This window comes from Rhinolophus ferrumequinum, chromosome 5, assembly GCF_004115265.2.
Source record: "Rhinolophus ferrumequinum isolate MPI-CBG mRhiFer1 chromosome 5, mRhiFer1_v1.p, whole genome shotgun sequence".
In the NCBI taxonomy this organism is placed as follows: Eukaryota; Metazoa; Chordata; class Mammalia; order Chiroptera; family Rhinolophidae; genus Rhinolophus; species Rhinolophus ferrumequinum.
In genome coordinates, this window is record NC_046288.1 from 30,833,935 (window position 1) to 30,853,974 (window position 20,040).

At 39.6% G+C, this 20,040-nt stretch overlaps 2 protein-coding genes across 5 annotated transcripts; both read left to right on the forward strand.

The window, feature by feature from the left end:
- Positions 1 to 1,694: 1,694 nt before the first annotated feature.
- Positions 1,695 to 13,988, forward strand: LOC117021908 (alveolar macrophage chemotactic factor-like). 4 transcript variants are annotated; one of them, XM_033105299.1, is made up of 5 exons: positions 1,695 to 1,910; positions 2,075 to 2,207; positions 2,319 to 2,402; positions 12,901 to 13,056; positions 13,192 to 13,988. In XM_033105299.1, exons 1-5 carry the CDS (start codon positions 1,727 to 1,729, stop codon positions 13,292 to 13,294), a joined length of 660 nt encoding a protein of 219 aa, XP_032961190.1. In that variant the 5' UTR covers positions 1,695 to 1,726; the 3' UTR covers positions 13,295 to 13,988. The 4 variants fall into 4 exon arrangements, with proteins under 4 accessions (XP_032961190.1, XP_032961187.1, XP_032961188.1 ...); XM_033105296.1 differs by lacking the exons at positions 12,901 to 13,056; positions 13,192 to 13,988 and adding an exon at positions 2,892 to 3,901; XM_033105297.1 differs by lacking the exons at positions 1,695 to 1,910; positions 2,075 to 2,207; positions 2,319 to 2,402 and adding an exon at positions 12,364 to 12,590 and having other exon boundaries at positions 12,909 to 13,056; positions 13,192 to 13,934.
- A 3,197-nt stretch (positions 13,989 to 17,185) lies between these two features.
- Positions 17,186 to 18,248, forward strand: LOC117021909 (platelet factor 4). The gene is made up of 3 exons (XM_033105300.1): positions 17,186 to 17,430; positions 17,757 to 17,886; positions 18,034 to 18,248. Exons 1-3 carry the CDS (start codon positions 17,328 to 17,330, stop codon positions 18,134 to 18,136), a joined length of 336 nt encoding a protein of 111 aa, XP_032961191.1. The 5' UTR covers positions 17,186 to 17,327; the 3' UTR covers positions 18,137 to 18,248.
- The last annotated feature ends 1,792 nt before the right edge of the window (positions 18,249 to 20,040 follow it).

The window sequence follows — 20,040 nt, forward strand, 5'->3', positions numbered from 1 at the left end:
TTTAGATACATTCTAATCTCTAAAAAGTCAATATAATAAATCTGCAGGCTGTTTTTCCAGATTGCCCCTCCCCAGAAGGATGAAGGATTGCGTTAGCTGAGTCAGATGTGATGCTTATGGTATCGGGAAGCTGTGCAGAGACAGCACTTCCCATTTAGCTTCCCACAAAGTGAGGCCAGACCTCTCAGCCTCCTCAACTGCAGAATTTCTTATTTCCTTCCAGGCTAATTGTTCTAAAGGTCTAGGACACCTCTTCCTTGTTCAACAATGGTGGGGATGTCCTACCAAGGAAGATGAGTGGAGGAGTTAATGAAATTCCCCAGAGTCACGGGGACAAGGAAATGAATTTTGTTCCATGACTGGTTTCCGATTGCCATCATGTTTACTAATCGTCTTTGCTGAACCAGCATGAGGGCAGAGTCTTTAGAACAATCCAAAAGAGTATGTAGTTAGATTTTCATGAAAGAAAGCCAATGTGCCATTCCAATGTCGTAGTTATACATGCTATGGATTTAGACATGTGAAAGACCTGGCCATTAAAACTTCAGTGTTCTAACTTCTTCCAAAGATAATGGAGAGAGGAGTGACAGGGAAAGGAGGCTGGAAGCTACCTCAGCCCTTCAGTTGAAGGGGCAGCTCTGGACTTACTTCAGACCAGAAATGGCCTGCTGAAACAGCCACTAATAACGAAGTTGGATGGTTCCAGAAGCTTCCCTCTCTTCCCTCCCTTGCAGTTGTTTGAGTGAAGCCAGAGTGGGTGCTGTCTTACTGTCAAATTGATTCAAATCTCTAGACCAAATTTCTTGATGAGCCCCTGAAACCCATCAGCCTTCTATGGCTTCACCAAATTGGGTCAATGACACACCTGCCCGAAGAGCCATAGCTAAAGCAGGCTGGGGCTCTCTGGCATTGTTTTAATCTGCACTCACCCCACCCCATCCCACCCCCAATAAATTGGGGGACTATACCCCTTTCAACTCAATAGTATATTGAACTGCAGAAAACAAGGTACCATCTTCCAGGGCAATTTGCTGGGTGATTTTTTTGAAGACTTTTGTTAAGCCACCTAGACACACATATGCTTGCTAAACTACAAGTACAGAATTTCCAGTAAGCAGGTTTGATTTTGGAGCCTGTTTCTGCCACTGACTTCAAGTGGGAGTACAGCCACTTTCCTCATATTACCTTGGCTTCTAAAGTTGGATACACTTATCTGAGGAACCTAGAATGGTCTGCCTGCAAGGAGAAGAGGTGGGGCTTTCAGGTTAGTGCAGTTCTAATCACAGCTTACAGTTCCTGAATAATAAGGATAAATAAAATATTAGGGTTAAGGATGTTCATAAACTTTATTCTAAAGTCAAGTCTCCCGCTTGCTGCTTTGGTTCCAGTCTCCCTCTTTAGATGGAGATGAAGGACCCCTCCCAGAGGGCTCTGCCCCCTGGGAGAAGCTGGCCCTTGCTAGCCCTGGTTGGCTCAGAGATGAAATCTCCGCAGGATTGCCCCTCACCTCCAACAGGAACAGCAGCTCCATCCACCGCCCGCGGGGCCAGGTTATCACGTCCTCCGAGAATCGGCTGCAGGCAGCTAACCTCTTCCACTTCTAAGGCTCACTCGCTCCTCCCATCCTCTCGTCCCCCTTCCTCCCTCCCCCCAGTCCAGGGTATTTCCCAAGCATCCCAAGTTTGAGTTTCCTGCCTGAGGGAAGGAGCAAGTGCCGATATAAGGGATGCAGAGGACTTGGGGAAGGCACAGTGCTCTGAAGCTTCAAATCCCCGCGCCTCCTTCATCCTCTCGCCGCCCTCTCTTCGCCGCAATGAGTCTCCAGCCCAGCCGCGCCGCCCTCATCTCCAGGTCGCTGTGCGCTCTGCTCGCTCTGCTGCTACTGACGCCGCCGGGCTCCCTCGTCAGCGGTGAGAGCGAACTGCCCGCGGGAGGCACCCGGGCACAGTGGCGCGCCGCAGACTCGGCCGCGGCCTCCGAATCCCGAGAGCGGGAAAGTGTCCCGGGCCAGGCTTGCTGGAGAAGAGCTCCTCCAGCAACCTGCCCTATAACGGTGTCTCTCTTTCTGCCACAGCTGGTCCTGAAGCGATCGTACAGAGAGAGCTGCGTTGCGTGTGTTTAGGCTTCACATCCTCGATGTCTCCCAAAATGATCACTAATCTGCAGGTGATCCCCACAGGACCGCATTGCCCCAGAGTAGAAGTGATGTAAGTCCTCGTGCTCGGTGGTGTACACTGGGGCCTTGGCAAGAGGGAAGCCCCCCTGCCTGGGTCTTCAGCCCCTGCGCTCATGGGCGAATCCCCTTTTTCTTTCTGCAGAGCCACCTTGAAGAACAAGAAGGAAATCTGTTTGGACCCAGAAGCCCCTAAGTTCAAGAAAATCGTCCGGAAAATTTTGAACAGGTACTTGTCACTTTTATCTTCGTGGTTTTCAAATCCCTCTTGAGGTGCAGACTTCTCACGCAAGGTCCTTATCCTCTGCATGGGATTTGGCTGCCACATCCTAGCCCATTCTTGAAATAAAAAGATTGTTCAGGAGAAAAGGGGAAAGTTGTTCTGGAATGTCCAGGGAAAACTTTTATCACTAATGTTGCACAGAATTGCCTAACAGGTTACACAGAACTCATGACTAATCATGTATTTTTTGTTAGTATAGTCCTTGAGTCCACCTTTGATTTTTAAAATTTTTAAATTAAATTTATTAGAGTGACATTGGTTAGTAAAATATATAGAAATGTACAAGTGTACATTTCTATAATACATCACGTATATATTGCATCGTGTGTTCACCACCTATACTTTTTATTGATCTTAAGATCTGTGTTTTGAAAACAAGTTGGCATAGAGGAGTGTGGAAATTTGGTTAAACTGATAGAATTCTTTTCTCAACAGTGGAAACAAGAAAAATTAAAAGAAAGAAACATGCGTTGGAAAAACTGCCCAGTTCTTCAGCAGAAGAGTTTTCTGGAGCTCTCAGGACCCAATGAAGATAAAAAGCAAATGCTGATTTCTCCAGGGAGTTCTGTTTCTTCATGAATTCCCTACTTTGAGAGAGGGATGGGATGTGGGACCTAGGTTTGTCTCCGCAGCTTTCTGCTCAGTTTATGAAGTAATTTACATAGTAGTTCCTGCTATTTATTTGCTGTTATTTTATCTGCTATGCTATTGAAATCTTTGGCGATTGACTAAATAGTAAACCAAGAATCACTGGTTGTTAATCTTTCAAGGTGACTAATGCATTTCTAGAATATATTTCCTAGAGTGTTACTGAAAAGCCTGTGGATTTAATTTGTAAATGGTATTTCTTTAGAATGCTACATATGAAGATAAACTGCTACTCACTCTTCTCATGAAACCGGAACTATTTTAGTATTGTTTTTTGGGGAATATGTTAAAGAGTTTCCTTACTCTTTACCCTGGTATCCTATTTAAGTTACATTGCATTAGAAAGCTAGGTGCATCATACAGTTTTCTGTGTAGAATGTATTTCCTTATTTAGAATTTTTAAATATTTAAATTCTATAAGGAGTAATATATTCTTTTCCTATACACTTCAGACATTTAATGTCTTCTTAGTATGGCATAATGTCATGACTTACTCATTAAACTTTGATTTTGTATTGTATTTATTAACTATTTTATTAGGAGTACCATAATTTTACTCACTAAATATATGTTTTGGATACACGAAGCAGCTAGGAAATAGGTAAATTCCAATTCCTTATGGATAATTTTTACAGAAATGCATTCCTATAGGTTTCCTTTTTTTTTTTAGAATAAAGCAAACTTAACAGTGATCTGTACTCTAAAAGTTTTGAAAATATATTTGAGCTATTTGAATATAAATACATCATTTAGTTTTTTAAAAAATACACAACACTGCTAAGATTGGTAGATGCTTATAATAGATCTTTAAAAGTATTTGACCATTTTGTTATAAAGAATTCTATATCCATCACATTTACTATGTTAAAATTGCATGTTTTATTTGTGCGTCTCATTGGTTTATAGTACTTCTTTTATTCTTTGAAAAAAAATAAAATATTTGTAAAATTTACTCATGTTGTTTCTTTCTTCTTATACTGTTAAAAATTGTATGTTTCTTTAATCCTACCTTATTTTGAAAATTAACTGCTCCTCTCTGCCTAGCAGAGAGGATCCCCATTTCCCAATGCCATTGCATGAGTTCAGCCTTTCTCCAAGCTCGTGCCCCTCCCAGTTACTCCTTCTCAGCACTGACATCCTCTGGGTTCTGTAGAAAACACAAATAGGTAAGACTTCCTTACCTTAAATCCTTAACTGGCATGCTATTTCCTAGACATGAAATAAAAGTGTGGAAACGTGACAAATTAGGTTCAGTTTCATTCAACTCCTGCATACTCCTTCAACTTCACTTTTTTCCCTCCCATCTCTGCAGTCAGGTGTTTAGTTCTTTCGTGGATCCACGCCTGTGCCTTTGCTAGGGCTTCTACCTGGAAGGGGCTTTCCTCTTCTGCCATTAGGAGGAAGCTTATTCATCCTTCTGAACTCAGCTCAAATAATGCCCGCTTCACGATACACTCCCCACAGAATTTGTGGTTTCCGTTTTGATGTTCCCATAGCTACTTGAATTTATTTGAACAGCAAATATGGCATCGCTTTTATTTGTTTACAGGTTTCTTTTCCCTACTCTAATAAGAGCTCTCCCAGAGCATCAACCATATTTCATTTCCCTCTGGATCCCCCATACCTGACAGAGATTGTCTTAAGGAATTAATAAGTTATCTTGAACCTCAGATTGTCAGATAGTGTCCTAAAACCAATAACTTGGCTCATGGTAGGTGTTGAATTCCTTTATCTTTTTTTCTTTTCTCCTTCTTGTCTAGGATTAATCCAACAAGAGCTTTGGCGTATGCCATTCCCTCAACCTATAACACTTACCCCTCACTTTCATCTGGCTGAGTCACATCCTTCCTTTGGGTCAGTTTGCCTGTCATTTAGGGCCTCTGTGACCCTTTCTCATATTAAGGCTCCTTTTATATTCTTTCATAGAATTCGTACTTTTCCTTTATAACATTTTGTTACTCGTAGAGTCTAGAGAGACTATATATATGTGGTCATTTATTTAGCGTATAATTCCCACTTCGCCGTAAGCTCCATCAGGGCCGGACAGCGTTCATCATGGCCATCTCAGGTGCCTAGCGCATAGCAGGTGCTTAAACTGCTGAGTGAGGTGGGCCAAACAAGTCCCAATAGCAATTTCATGTAAATAGTTCATTCTTAGGAAAAGTGAGAAAACAAAAAGAAGGAGATTAATCCAATCAGTATATATAGACACACCCCCCAATTAGATTAATATATTACAAATGCTTATATTGGCATGTATTTGTATATATTCATGTGTACTAATACATCATTAGCATATCTATATCTAACCTGTTATTCTACATCTTTTCATCTCTCTCCTTATATATAAAATATCAATTAGATTAATATATTAGTATATCTATATAACAGAAAGGGAGAGAGAGAGAAAAAAAAACAAAACAGGGACATACAAAGATATGGAAAAACCTCGAGTTAAAAAGATGGGTTTGCTGATGATTTTTTCAGCAATATAGAAAAGCCTAAAATACCTCTAGTTTTAAAGAAATACATAAACTTCTGAGGTCTCCTTTTGCTCTTTCAAATAGTATTTTTTTTCTTTGAACATATGAATTAAACACTAATCCTGGGGAAACACCAAAAATGAACGCCAATTATCATAAATGTTTTAACTATAAATTCCAGTGTTTTAGACAATGCCTGATTTTTCATATCAACCCCAAAATACTCATGCCTGATAATAATAAATGAAAGCATATTAAATGCCCTCTGGATAGGTGAAATGTGTCTTGTGAAGAAATAAACATTACCGTCTTGTTTTTCTTTATCATCATTTAAGATCTTTGTTTTTCCCAAAAATCAAGATTTATAAATTTAGTCTGTTCATAAACCATAGAATAGGACCTGTTTGTATTATCCTTACAATTCTGTTTGAATCTGTCCTTCTATAAAGAAAATAGATTATAGTGTATTACCAGAAGTATAACCTATACAAAAAAACCCTCAATTCTTGATCCTGTCACTAACAAACTCAAGAACTAAATTAACTTAATGTATGTATGCTAGGGATATGTCTTATATTTTTCTCATGCAAACCCCTAAATACTATTTTCACTCTGTTATCCACTTAGAATTCTCTCATACATGAAATCATTAGCAAGTTTCCGCTAAAATCTACTCTGTTATTGCCCCAATCCAGACAATTTGCAAGATGTAGTTAATTCTTTTTATTCTACCAGACTTTCCTGTTTGCCTCTAGTGTGACACATTCATGTAATCCATCAATTCGTAAAGGTATGACAAAATCTATGATAAAATATGACTAGTGGCTTTGTTTTTCTATCATATTGCATAAGGAAAAAAATTGCTGTTGGTAACTCATGTTGTACCTAACTTCAAAAGTCCTTCCTGGATGTTACCAATTGAGAAATTTACCCAACAGAGCACTTGGGGTTTGATTTGCCTCCCTGATTAAAGCATGGAAGACAAGAAAAGTGCACATGATTCTGATATTGGCTGATGATAACCGGTGGTTTATAGACAGCAAAATTAATATTCTACTCCCGAGAAGAATTGTTCATACTTCAAATATCTAGAGTGAAATAGTAATAGTAACATAGAAAGACCTAGAGTTTAGATGTGAAATTTTATTTCTACAAAGTGTAGTCCTGTTTCTTAAATATTGAGAAATTTCAAAATCACCCCCACCACTAAAAGATCCACGTTCTTAACGGATGTGTTTCCACTGTCACAGTAAGTGTGTGACAATTGTTTCTGACCCACCTCTAGGGTTGGACAGAAAGAAAAATTGCTGATTCATTTCCAGCAAGAGAGGCCAGTGATACTTCTTTGCAGTTTGTGGTGCAGTAGTAAGTCAGAGCAATTGTGTTTCAAATCTAGTTTTGAGTATTTTTAGTATTGTGACCTTGGCAATTTATTTAACATCTCCATTCCTCAGTTTTTTCATCTGTAAAACCAGCACAATAATATCAATCTCTCAGGCACAAAGAGCTATCCTGGAACAAAGTAGATGCTTGATAAATATAGTTCCTTCCAAGTCTCCTAATTCACATTCCTTTTTACAAATGGGAAGAGCTCGATAGTTTAAGTATGCTTATTTATTTTTTTCAGATTTATCCATATTCTTTTTACCTATGTGTCATGCGGGGTCTCAGCTCTCACTCCCCACATAAAAACGCAGGATATGGTGAGGCCCAAAAGGAACACCCCCAGAGCCATAGATCGGGGAGTCAGACCACTATATTCTCTCTGGCGGCTGGGTTGGAGATATAGGAGGCAGGAGCCACATGATCTGATCTGCAACCTGCCGTCTGCTTTTCTGTCAACCAACCTCACTTGCTAACTGAAATCCACTTGCTAGCTTAGCCACAGCAGTTATATCAGTGGCTAATGGCTGACCAGTAACAGCTGATGGCCAACTAGTCACAGTTGATGGCCATCTACTACCCCAACCAGCACCTTTCCACGTGAGGCCGAGAGCCTGGAAACTGCTCTCTGGGACTCTGTTCTCACACTATCCATGAATGATTAATTTTTGGTGCTTCTAAAAATGTTTCCACCAGCCTTTTGGGGGGAGCTTCTGGAAACAATGCATTCATACGCTCTCTATATTTGTAGTCAATTATGTGGTAATATTATCAGAATGTGTGATGTATTTCCTTCTTATAAACATTGATCCTTCAAATACCAATATATTTGATATCATTTATTGATAATCCTGTTACATACTGGACCCTGCGCAGGATCCTTAGGATATATGAGTGGAGACTACAAAGATAAGAAGCTTTCAGCCTAAGTTAAGATCTTTTGGCAGAAATACACTTAGTTTTTCTGACAAAGCTTTTCTTGAAAGCTGAATGAAAAAGGACTAGATTTTTTAAAAGAGAGAGAGAAAATGTCTTAAGTAGGAGTCCCTAGACTCAAATTCTGAGTTTGAATGCAGGAAGTTTATTGAGGAATGCTCTAAAAAGTAATAACTTTCAGGCAATAAGGAAACAGCTCTGAGCAGAGGAAAAGTTGCTGTTACGACAAAAGATTCAGGTAGTCCTACGAGTAGCTCTGGAGGTGGGATGGCCTTTCAGAGATTTTCTGAATTGTGGCATGGGAGGCAAATCTCTGTATCCTCCCATTGTCCAGCCATTAGATGTGGGCTACCAGTGGTGAGTGAGTATAGCTTTGGGTGAGAGAGTTCCCTTAGGCCACGGGCTATGCTCAGAGAGGGCCTCAGTTGTGAGCTACCTGTGGCCATCATTCCCAGAGGCTGAAGAAAGCTGTGGTGCTGAAAGGGCATCTAGGTGATGCATCATGGTTTCAGGGGCAGAAGGGAGGGAAGAGGAGAAGGAAGGGGAGGTGAGGAGAGAAGGGGAGAGGAAAGATTAGAAGAGAGGAGGGAAGGAGAGGGGAAGCAAGGAGAGTGGAGGGCTCTTCTTTTCTTTTCTTTTTCTCTTTTTCCTTCCTTCCTTTCCGTTCCCTACCCTCCTCTCTCCCCCTCCTTCCCTTCCTTCTTTCTTCCTCCCATTCATTCTTCATTTATTCCTGAGAAATAAAATGATGCTACTTAAAAGAGGAGGAGGAGCAGGGGGGCCACGGTGTCCCAGCAGAAATCTTAGCCAGCAGCCAGCACTAACCACCTCCTGTGTGAATGAGGCCATTTTGGACTTTTCAGCCATTCCAGTTGCCCTCTGACTACATCTCCTTAGGTGAGCTCAGGCAAGATGACAGCAGAACTGCTCATTAGCATACAGAATTATCAGAAATAATAAACTGTTGTTGTAAGCCACTAAGTTTGGATTGGATTGTTACACAGCAAAAGAGGCTGTGGGGACAGAGTCCCAGAGAGCAGTTTCCAGGCTCTCGGTCTCACATGGAAGGGTAGTAGATGGCCATCAGCTGTAACCAGTTAGCCAATTAGCCACTGATATAAATGCCGTGACTACTTGGTTGGTTGATTGGTTGGCAGGCAGAGAAGTGGACAGTGGATTGCAAATTGTGTGGATCCTACTTGGTGTGTTTCAGCCGGCTGCCCACAAGAATATAGTGGTATGACTCCCCTATCTATGGCTCCATGGGTGTTCCTTTTAGGCCTCACCATATCTTGCGTTCTTATGTGGGGAGCAGGACCAGAGTTCCCGCATGAGACCCCGCTTGATAGAGGCTCGAAAGAGGATCATCATGCATCTAATGTTAAACAAATGATGTTAATCAACATAAAATAAAAATAAAAATTCTCAAGCTGGCAAAATATTGCAGTGATCCTGTATAACAGCACCCAGGAAGACATTTCCTCCTCAGCTCCTTCACCCTCCGTATTTTCCCTTCACCCCTACCCCAAGCTTCACCTCTGTGCAGTATACATCCACAACTGAATGGGTGCCAGAGTAATGGAGGCCTGGATCTTTCTTGTCAACTCAAAGTTATACAGAAAACCATTTGAGTTCAGCACTTACAAGGAATCACTTTTTGGCTAGTATTTCAATCTATTAATTAAAGTGCTTTAACAAACTGACCCAAAATTTTATTCTCTCCGGGATCTTCACCAATTGTTTTTATGACTAGTTCTCAAGTGATAACTTATTTCCTTCCTACTTGGGAGATGTCGATTCAAATTTTTCTGTGTCAGGCAGAGTTAATATATGTCTTAATTTTAATGGATAATGGTCCTCCAATGGCTCTAGATAGTTTTTTTAAAAAAATAGTGAACAGACAAGTGTTTGGGGGGGTTTAAAAAATTTGCGCGTTTCCTGAATGACTCTGCCATTTATACAATGACTTGAAGGAAAAAGAGATAAAGGAATAAACCACCAAAAAAAAAAAAACCACGGTGACAATGTAAGATTCACAAAAATGCTGTCAAGTTATTTTTAAACCCAAGAACCTCTGACACTAATTTTCTAAGCATTGAAGTTATTAAAATAATTTTTTAAAAGTTAACTTCTTTTGATTGAATAACAGATTTTAAAATTTTGTACAGTTTATCAGTTTCTATATTGTGTTTCTCTTCATAGAAATCAAAGAAAATTATAAAAATGAGAGTAATCCCATTTAGCAGTGGTAGTAGCAATAGTAGATTAATACTTAAATTCCACTGCTTTGTGCAAATACTTGATGTTTCACTTTTTAAAAAGAAATAGTTAAATGACTAAGTCACACAACAAAGAGAATTTTGTATGCCTGGAACATAGTAAATACTTGATCCAAATTTATTAAATAAATGAAAACTAGCAGAGTTATTTACCTCAAATGCTGACTAATAGGCTTGCAAAATTTTAGTGACTCAAGAAATTTGTTAATACTTCTTCATGAACCTTGCTGACAAATGTGTCTTTTGTGAAAAACACACTTGTTGACTAATACAATGACTTGATTCTGTACTACATGCCTGCATCTTTCCTGGTACTGACCACTCAAACAGCATCATTAGTTCAGAAGACATTCAATATAGTTTGCACAAAAGGATTAGGAACTTTTGAGTAATCTTACTAAATGAACCAGGCAAGAAATTTGGATTGTGTCTGTGCCCAGTGAAGCCGATAAATATTATAAACCATATGTGTTAGGGGTTGTAATGGAAGAAGAAGAAGGATACTATAAATAATGCTAAAAACCTTTATATTTTGCTCTGGAAATGGTTTTGAGTTTATGTTTGAATAAAAAAAAATCTGATTTGAAAATTTATAATATTTCAATCACAATGATGGGGAAAGATTATAAAATCATTACTCAGAAAGAACTAGAAAGAAGTTTACTCGCCATATTCTGTTTCCTGTTGAGATTCTCTACAATTCATTCCGTATCTCAGCTCTTAGAAGAACACTAATTATTCAGCTTAAGCTTTTCCTTAAGCTTGTTTCTGGTTTGGGAGAGGAGGAAAATCTTTTCAATTTATATATTTCAATTTATGTATAAAGCATTTCAATATTTTCTACTACAAGACTGTAAGTTATAAGAAGAAAATAAATGGAATGGAGAAAAATAAGTAATACATTGAAAAACAGGAAGTAAGAACTTAAGTAGGCATAGTCAGTAATTGGTAACTGGAAAAATTGGCTGAAAAGTTTTTTTTAAAGGTTGGAAAAATTATTTACTGTAATAATCTTTTGATAAAAAGTAATGTTTTACATTTAATATTTTAAGAGTTTCTTCTAGAAATTTTAAAGGTTTAAAAAAATAAGTAAAAAAAGAAAACGGGAAGTTTAAATATTGTATAAGATTTTTTATGTAATTGTAAGAGGAAGATAACTTGTGGCCAGGGCCTCACCCTTTATTCTCAGCCCTCCAAATCATCTTTTTATACCATAGATACTTAGAGCCATGTGGACTTTGGTTTGAGAATTGTAGCTGATTAGACAGGAAAGATAGGGGCAGCCGCTTAACTCAGTTGGTTAGAGCTTGTGCTCTTAACAACAAGGTTGCTGGTTCGATTCCCACATGGGGTGGTGTGCTGGGCCCCTGCAACTAAAGACTGAAAATGGCAATTGGACTTGGAGCTGAGCTCCAAGATCCACTAATAGATTGAAGGACAATGACTTGACTTGGAGCTGATGGGTCCTGGAAAAAAAAAAAAAGGAATGAGAAACTTGCCTTCCTATGATACAGATTCATTGAATCATTGATTTATTCACTGGCATTGTTTAGGACCCAGTGTATATTGCATTATCAAAGAAACCTCAGACATTCTTCTGCCTTCAAAAGTGTGCAGTTCAGTTGAGGAAGTAAGTCTTATGGATGGGACAGAGATCCAGATAATAACATATACAGCCCGCATGTGATGTGTAGGGCCACTTCTATATCTCTGTGGGGATTTGCCTATATCAAGTAGGATTTGAGATCAAGACCCTTAATTAGCATCTGAAAATTGAGGAATAAACATCTTACTGCAATTTGTATAGTGCAAAACTGGAAAGGGTAGAGAACTCTCTTTTTTAAGGGATTCGTAAAGTATGCATAACGCCTATAACATGTATTATAGGAAAGGCAGGGCATATTACGTAGTTATACAAAGAAAATACATGCAATATTTCAGTCTCATTCCTAACCTAACTGGAGTGTCAAATATGTGTAAGGGAGATTGGTGCTGAGAAAGGTAAAGTGGGAGTGTGAGGTAATATGTAAAATGACATTTAGCAGGAAATTTGACTTTCTTAGTGTTTATCTAGGTTGGGCATAACCATGCTTCTAAATTTATAACCACATACTCTCAGTCCCCACCCCCCATCCCTATCCTTTTTCTCCTTACTGGCCTTGAGGGAGTGTGTATAAAAGACATCAGGAGAGAGTGAAAAGCCGCTTAGCTGGAGACTGCTTGATGGCAATTCACCCTCACACTGAGGTCTTCTGGCTCTAGGAACAAGTCTAGCTCAGTTCTCTCCACCATGAGCCTCAGAGCAAGTAGCACCTCCTCCTATACCAGCCCACTTCATGTCTTACAGATGCTGCTGCCACTGTCACTACTCCTGACCATGCTGGTTCTCTCTACGATCGGAAAAAGTAAGAGAAACTTAGGGAAAGATGAGGGTGGAGTCCCTTTTTCCCTGTAGCAATGGCTGCTTCTGCTTCAGCTGTGTTGGGTGCAGGACTAGGGGTGACTGTCGTGTGTTCCTGAAGTTGGAGCACTCTAAATGGAGGAGCTAGGCTTAGCGGGCACTTCATATGTTCCAGGCATTTGGCTAGGGTATTTTACTAAAGGTTTCACATCATATTAACAACGGCTTTGTGAGAGAGCTACAATTCACAAAGAAGGGGACTGAGGAAACAAGTTAATACACAAGATCCTTAAGGTAATCATGACTGCTAATAGAGTCACAGTTTCTATTCTAGCTGAAAGCGTGGACCATGAGCGGTATGCTGAACTTCGCTGCCTGTGTATACACACCATCTCTGGCATTCATCCCAGTAAAATCCAAAATTTGGAGGTGATCAGGGCAGGACCTCATTGCCCCAAAGTCCAAGTGATGTAAGTCCCTGCTTCTATATTATTGACTCATTAGTGAAACCCTATGCCTCTATCCCCACGGACACTATTTTGTACAGCCCCATAGATACCTTCTGATAATCCAGGACACACAGATAATTCTATTCTGTCTTGCAGAGCCACGCTGAAGAATGGGAAGGAACTCTGTCTGAACCCAGAAGCTTCCAGAATCAAGAAAATAATCCAGAAATTTTTGGAAGGTGATGAATCAGCTTCTTAATCTGTTTACTTTCTGTCAAAACTTTTTATCTCCCAGCAAGAGTAAGAGTTTGAAGTCTTGACTTTCTGGAGTTTTTAATTTATCCAGGATACCTGTTCATACTGTATTACACTTTGGATATTTGTTCTATTCTCTTTCAAAATGTCACATTTTATTCTGAAAAGACTGGTTAATAGATGACAGAGAGAAGATGAAAGTAAGCAAGGCTAGTCTTAAAATATATTATGTGGTTTATTCCCTGACTCTTGGGTAAATGTGGTACTGTGCTTTTCATTTGTTTAAAGTTTTCTTTCTAAATAAATATGTGTTAACTTATCTTGCTCTACTTGACTGTCAGACTACACATGCCCATGATAATTAATAGATTCCATAATGGTCAATGATATTAGGAATCACATAGAGCCCAGCATACAGAACTTGCTCAATTAATGTTTGTTAATGTATTTAGGGACGTAATAGAGTTCTTCATTGTCTTAGTCCTAGGAGTCTTGTTTCAAAGCATTCTCTGAAAGATTTTTCTAATGTTTATTTTGGCCTTCAAACCCTAAAATTAATAAAGTTATAGAATGTGAGTCTTGTAAGCAGTGGTTATTTAAAGTGAATATATTTAATACCAATAGAGCAAAAATTATATGATGAAAAACATTAACATGCTCTATAAAAAAAGAGAAGAAAAAAAACCTTCAGTATTTCCTACAACAATAATAACAATACTACAGATTCTACATGGTACTAAATGTTTTACCTTTGCATGTTTGTGCATATTTGCATTTATTTAATATCTGCATGGTTACAATTTTAGTATTAGAATCAGCCTTGCAAATAAATACAATAGAGCATTTAAACTTTACCAGACTACTAATTATTATTTTATAATCAATAAAAATGTCATTCATTTCTTAATCTTTTAAATTTATACTCACACTACTCTTATAGAGCTAGTAACATAAAATCAAAATTTGTTATGGTGTTGTCATATATTATTAATTTTAACAGAATTGTTGAAGGGAAAAAGCCTTAATTATCTTTTTATTCTTTTTCACACTTTGGTATTCACAATAGACCAACAAAAGTCACTAGTTGATGATATGTACCAATTTTAAGGTACTAACTATAATAATAGCTAAACTTTATTAGTAACTTTTAATATGTCAGGTATTTTAAGTGTTTTGCATGCATAAATTAAATATTTCTTACAAGATAGCTATGATTTGCTTAAGAGCACTTCCTTTGAAGAGAAAATAACTGGGTACCAGTGAGAGAGAAAAACTCAGCTCTACCACTTGCTAGCTGTGTAACTTTGGACAGGTTGTAAAACCTCTCTGTACCTAAGTTTTTCATCTCTAAAATGGGATAATAATATTGCTTATCTTATAGAGTTGATGTGAAAAATAAAAATTAATAAATTCAAAGTGCTGAACATAATACATGTGACACAATAACCCATATATAAATGTTAGTGATTATTTGTTATTATTACTATTATATAAGCATCCCCAGTACTACAAAGAAGAAAACTGAAGTTCAAAGAGATCATGTAGTATGCTCTAAGAGCAGATAACTCAGTAGGTAACAATGTGGGGATTTGAAATTATGCTCTTAACCACACCACATGACTTTATTTGATTCTTCTTTCTCTAATGAATAAATTATGTTATATGTCACATAGTGTTATTGACACGCAAAATAGGACTTGATACAGAAATAGCATGCTGCATATACTATGATAGTTACAGGAGAATAAATAAGTTCACCAACCCCAACTTGTGCATAGGCTTTGGGAAGCATTCATGTAGTAAACATTTAGTTTACAAACTTTGCATTATTAAGGTCACCTTTTATTATCTCCTCACCATTATAGATTTAATGCTCTGTCTACAAAATAAATGCATTTATTAAGTAGGAGTCATTTCTCCAGTGTTTTCCTACTGGAATCCCATAGGGCCAGTTCCTGAGATATGACATAGTTTTTACATTATGCTATACTTCCTGAGATGGAGATATCTTTTATTTTTGTGTGCACATATAAAATTATTCCATTTAGATTCAGAGAAAGGATCATTTAATTGTCACTTACTACTCCCTGGATACCTTTACACTGCAAATATTGAATCTGCGCATAAGGTTGTACAAATCCAAAATGCTACCCATCCATCTCCAAGACCAGTCCTGCTATCCATTTCCTCTGCCACAAACCCAATTTGGGATTTAAGTTTCAGCTTGATAAGCATATTCTATTACCAGCCATTGTGTTTGGATGTTGGATATTCAAGAACACATACGTTACAGAGAATTGCTTTTGAAGAGGTCACTCTCTAGTGGGAGAGGCAGGCACATTGACAAATAATCAAAACCACATGTGACACTTATTAATATAGAGGTATGCTCCAACTACACTAAGAAACAGACACATGAACAAGTCAAAACCTCATCATCATTTTCAACATTTATTATCTTTCCTAATGTAGTAACTCTATGTTGCGTCCCTCTCTATGTCTAGTCCACCAGTGTACTAGAATAGTGGTAAACATTATGATCTCTCATCTCATAGAGCTTCCCATTTAGGAAGAGAAACAACTTTAAAAACTTTTAAACACACAAGCACACAGGTGTAAGTGTATCTGAGTGTATAGTGTGTGCGTGTGCGTGTGTGTGTTTGTGCGTGTGTGTGTGGTCTGTGACAAATAGGAAAACCAAAGGTTGCTACAAGACAACAGCAGGGAACACAATTAGATTTTCAGCTGTCACGGAAGGCCCACTGAGGAAGTAATATTTAAGCTGACACCAGAAATACGAATAGGACTTAGTCAGATGAAAGGTCAGGTGGTGGGAGAATAAGAGAAATTAAATGGCATAGCCCTGCAGAAGTCTGGTCCCGCTGAGCAGTAAGAGCTCAGCTAGTTCTACGCAGTGGGCTCCTGGTGCCCTTTACCACTGTTAATCAGTGTGACAGAGAGCCTCTGGCTTTGGGATGAGGGCACACTTTGCCCTGATCAAGAGCCAAAGTCATTCTTTTTCAGGGAAAGGACAATGGTCCATGTTGATCTCTCCGTTTCCTGTGCAGGATTCTGTTGCGTACCCTCCACCGTCTCTTCCATGTCTTTTCTACACAACTCCCAGATGTTCTGTGTCCTCTGGAGAGCATCAAGCTCCTGCCCACAGTGCAGCCCATCTCACCCTGTCACTGGTGCTGGCCCAGGTCGCAGCAGGCACTCGGAAATGCGGCCTGGAAGTTCTCCTTTGTGACCTCCTTCTTGGCTGAGCAGAATGAACAAACATCCAGGCACCAAGTTTTGAGAAAGAGTGCATGCTAATACTAATTACAGTTTTGTTTTTTTTAAAATACTTTTACAGTTTTTCTCAGAGAAAGAGGATCAATGAGGCAAATAGAGCTTGCTTCCTAGAGTATATTGGTGATGGTTGGTCGAGCTGGTGGATCCATTCAAGAGACTGAGGCAGCCTTCCACATTCAGGTGAAATTCAGAACCCAGTCACTGCCTAGAGACCAAATTCAACTTTCTGTAGCAGCAAACAATCACAAACTACACATCTTGAATACACACAGCCACCAAACTCAACTCAACAGTAATTGACAAGAAGGGCAGGAGCAAATGAGCAGTTCTTGATAGAGCAGCTGGGAGATGGGCAGGAAACAGAAACTGTCTCAGTCTTGAAGGTACATGCTTTGTAAATGGCAACGTGGCTGCAAAGAACTCATTACACATTACAAAGAACACACACATTTTATAAGGTTGAAGTACCGTTTCTAACTCCACAACTGCATATATGTGAATTTGGCGTGTGGATCCTGCTACCAGCTCGCAGCCAAGACAGCTGACTCAGGCTTTTAAGTTTTATTTTTTCCTAATCTTGGCTGGCCAGAGCCCAACTCTTCTCAGCCCTCGCACCACAGCGCCTCACCCAGCAGCCCAGGCTTCCGGACCGCGGGGATAAAACACGCCTGGAGAGTGTCCGCCCCGCTGGTCTGCAGAGCTCAGCCCTGCCTGCCCTTGCACTCCCGCACCTAGGAGTCATGAGCCTCGGAGCAGACTCCCGCGCCTCCCGCTCCCGGCCCAGCCCCGGCCTGCTGCTCCTGGGGCTGCTGCTGCTGCCAGCTGTGGTCGCCCGCATCATAGGTGAGAACAGAAGCCAGACTGGGAGGACCGGGGGTGGGGGGAGCGGGGAGCGGCGGGGAGAGATGCCGGGAACTCCCGGGGCTGCGGCGGAGTCCTTAACGGGGATCCCTGCTGCGCGTTACCGAGCACCTGTTAAATGTGCAGGCTCTGTGCCAAGTGCTGCTCTGTGCAATAGTACTTATTTACGGAGGTAGGTATGGATTGTCGACGAGGAAATGAAGGCCAAATGCAGTGAGAAAGATCCCTAAGGAACGTTTGGCAATTCTTGGAGTCCCCCATCCCTACCCCACTCTCATGCACCCCGCCCATCCAACCCCATTCCCCAGCTGCCCCTGAAGAAGGAGATGGGGACCTGCAATGCATGTGTGTGAAGACCACCTCCCAAGTTCACCCCAAGCACATCATGAGCCTGGAGGTGATCCGGGCCGGACTGCACTGCCCCACCTCCCAACTGATGTGAGTCCTCGCACGTGCACTGCTTCCTCCCCCATCCTCTGTTTCCTCTCCCCTTTCCTATGGCCGCTCCACACCCCACTCCACCCAGAGTCTACTCCCTTGTTCAGAGCTATCCGCTGACAGGCTCCTCTCTTCTTTCCCTGGCAGAGCCACGCTGAAGAATGGGAGGAAAATTTGCCTGGACCCACAAGTCCCCACGTATAAGAAAATAGTCAGGAAACTTATAGAGAGTAAGCTACTAGCTGTCTAAATCTGCACATTTACTATATAATGTGTTTTGGTTTTTTTCATTTTCAATCTAACTGTGGAAAAATCTAATGTTTTTATTATCCTTCAAATTTTAAATAAAGAAAATAAATCAAGTTGTGGCTTATTCAAAATATTTCTTAATAGATCAAAGAAATTGTGTTAACACATCACAATTTCTTATAAGAAAAAAATCTCCAGAATTTTAAGCAAAAATATATTTTGAAAAAAGGTTGGTTTAATAAAAACTGGTTTTGTTTGGTGTTACATGTTGGCTGAGACATATTTTCATATTTACATGATTGTATTACTTAATAGCTACTTATTTACATATTGATGTTATAATTAGCTTTGTCAATAAATATTAATAGCACTTAAGATTTACTGGGCTGCTTTAAAAAACAAATAAATCAGACGTTGCTCTTATTCCCTTAAGATTCTACCCCAGCATTACAAAATCAATAAAAATAAAACCAGAATCTCTACTACTTATTGGAAACATACTGATATTTTCCAGAGAAGGACATTAAAATAGTTTACTCTTTATTGGTCCTTAATGTTGCCATTTCACAAAAATTAAATGTTAAGAACAGTTTTTGTACCCATATTACTGCCTGTAATGAATCCTGCATTTGGCAAACCTACAGAATTGGTTCATATTACATTCCATTAAATACCATGAGTATTGCTCTAAACATGCAAATGTCTTGAATAGATTATTTTTCTCAGTATTTTCATGTTTAGTGAAGCCTCATGTTCAGTTGACCACTGTTCCATGAATCCCTTCCCATTAAAGATATTGAAATCACATGTTAAACAACTGTAGAAACCAGGACAGGTGCTAGATTGTATTAATATTTTCATTCATGCTTTAGGAAGACAGTACTACTATACTTTGGGGAGACAGGAAGTTGTTGAAAGATGGATGTGTTAGCTATTGTTTCTATAATAAATTACCACAATCTCAATGGCTTAAACAACACAAACGTATTATCATACAGTTCTGGAAGTCCCAAGTTCAAACTGGGACTTACAGGTTAAACTCAAAGTGTCTTCAGAGCTGCATTCCTTCTGGAGGCTCTAGGGGAGAATCCATTTCCGTGTCTTTCTCAGCTTCTAGAGGCCACATACAGCTTTCGGCTCATGGCCCCTTCCTCCACTTTCAAACCACATCACTACAACCTCTGCTTCTGTTGTTGCCTCCAATCCCTCTACTTCTTATACCCTGCCTATCTCTTAAAAAGACTCGGGTGATTATGTTGGGCCCACTTGAATAATCCAGGATAATATTCCCATCCTTAACACATCTTCGAAATCTTTTTTGCCGTATAAGGTAACGTTTTCACAGGTTCCAAGCACTACAACATGGAAATTTCAGGGGGCGTGTCACATTGTTCAGCTTACCATATTGGGCAAGAAGGCAGAATCTAGTTGTGGCAGGAGAAAACTATAGAGCTAATGTAATTTCAACCTAATATGGCAATGTTTGTGTGGAAGGAGGAACTGGACTGCTAAGAAAAAATGGAGAATGGTACAATTCAGTTTCCATGGAGGGTGCGGATGGGAAGAGGTTTTGACAAACTACTTAAATAGACACTGTTTATAGAGACTTCTGACTTACCACAGTATCATCTGAATTTCCACACCCACTTTGCCTGTTAGGTAATATTATTTGCATTATAGAGTTGAGACAACAATCTCAGAACAGTTAAGGAATCTCCCAAGGCCATAGTTTGTTACAGGCTGCTGAGCAGTTCAATCTGACTCCCAACTCCCAGCTCTTGGCGTTCACACTAAGCTGCCTTTCACACAGGCCAGTAATATGTCAGCTAATTCTTCATAGAGGTAGTGTCCCATAAACCAGCTCTTGAAGGTGAAGTAGGAATTTCCCAGGAGGCAAAGGGAAGA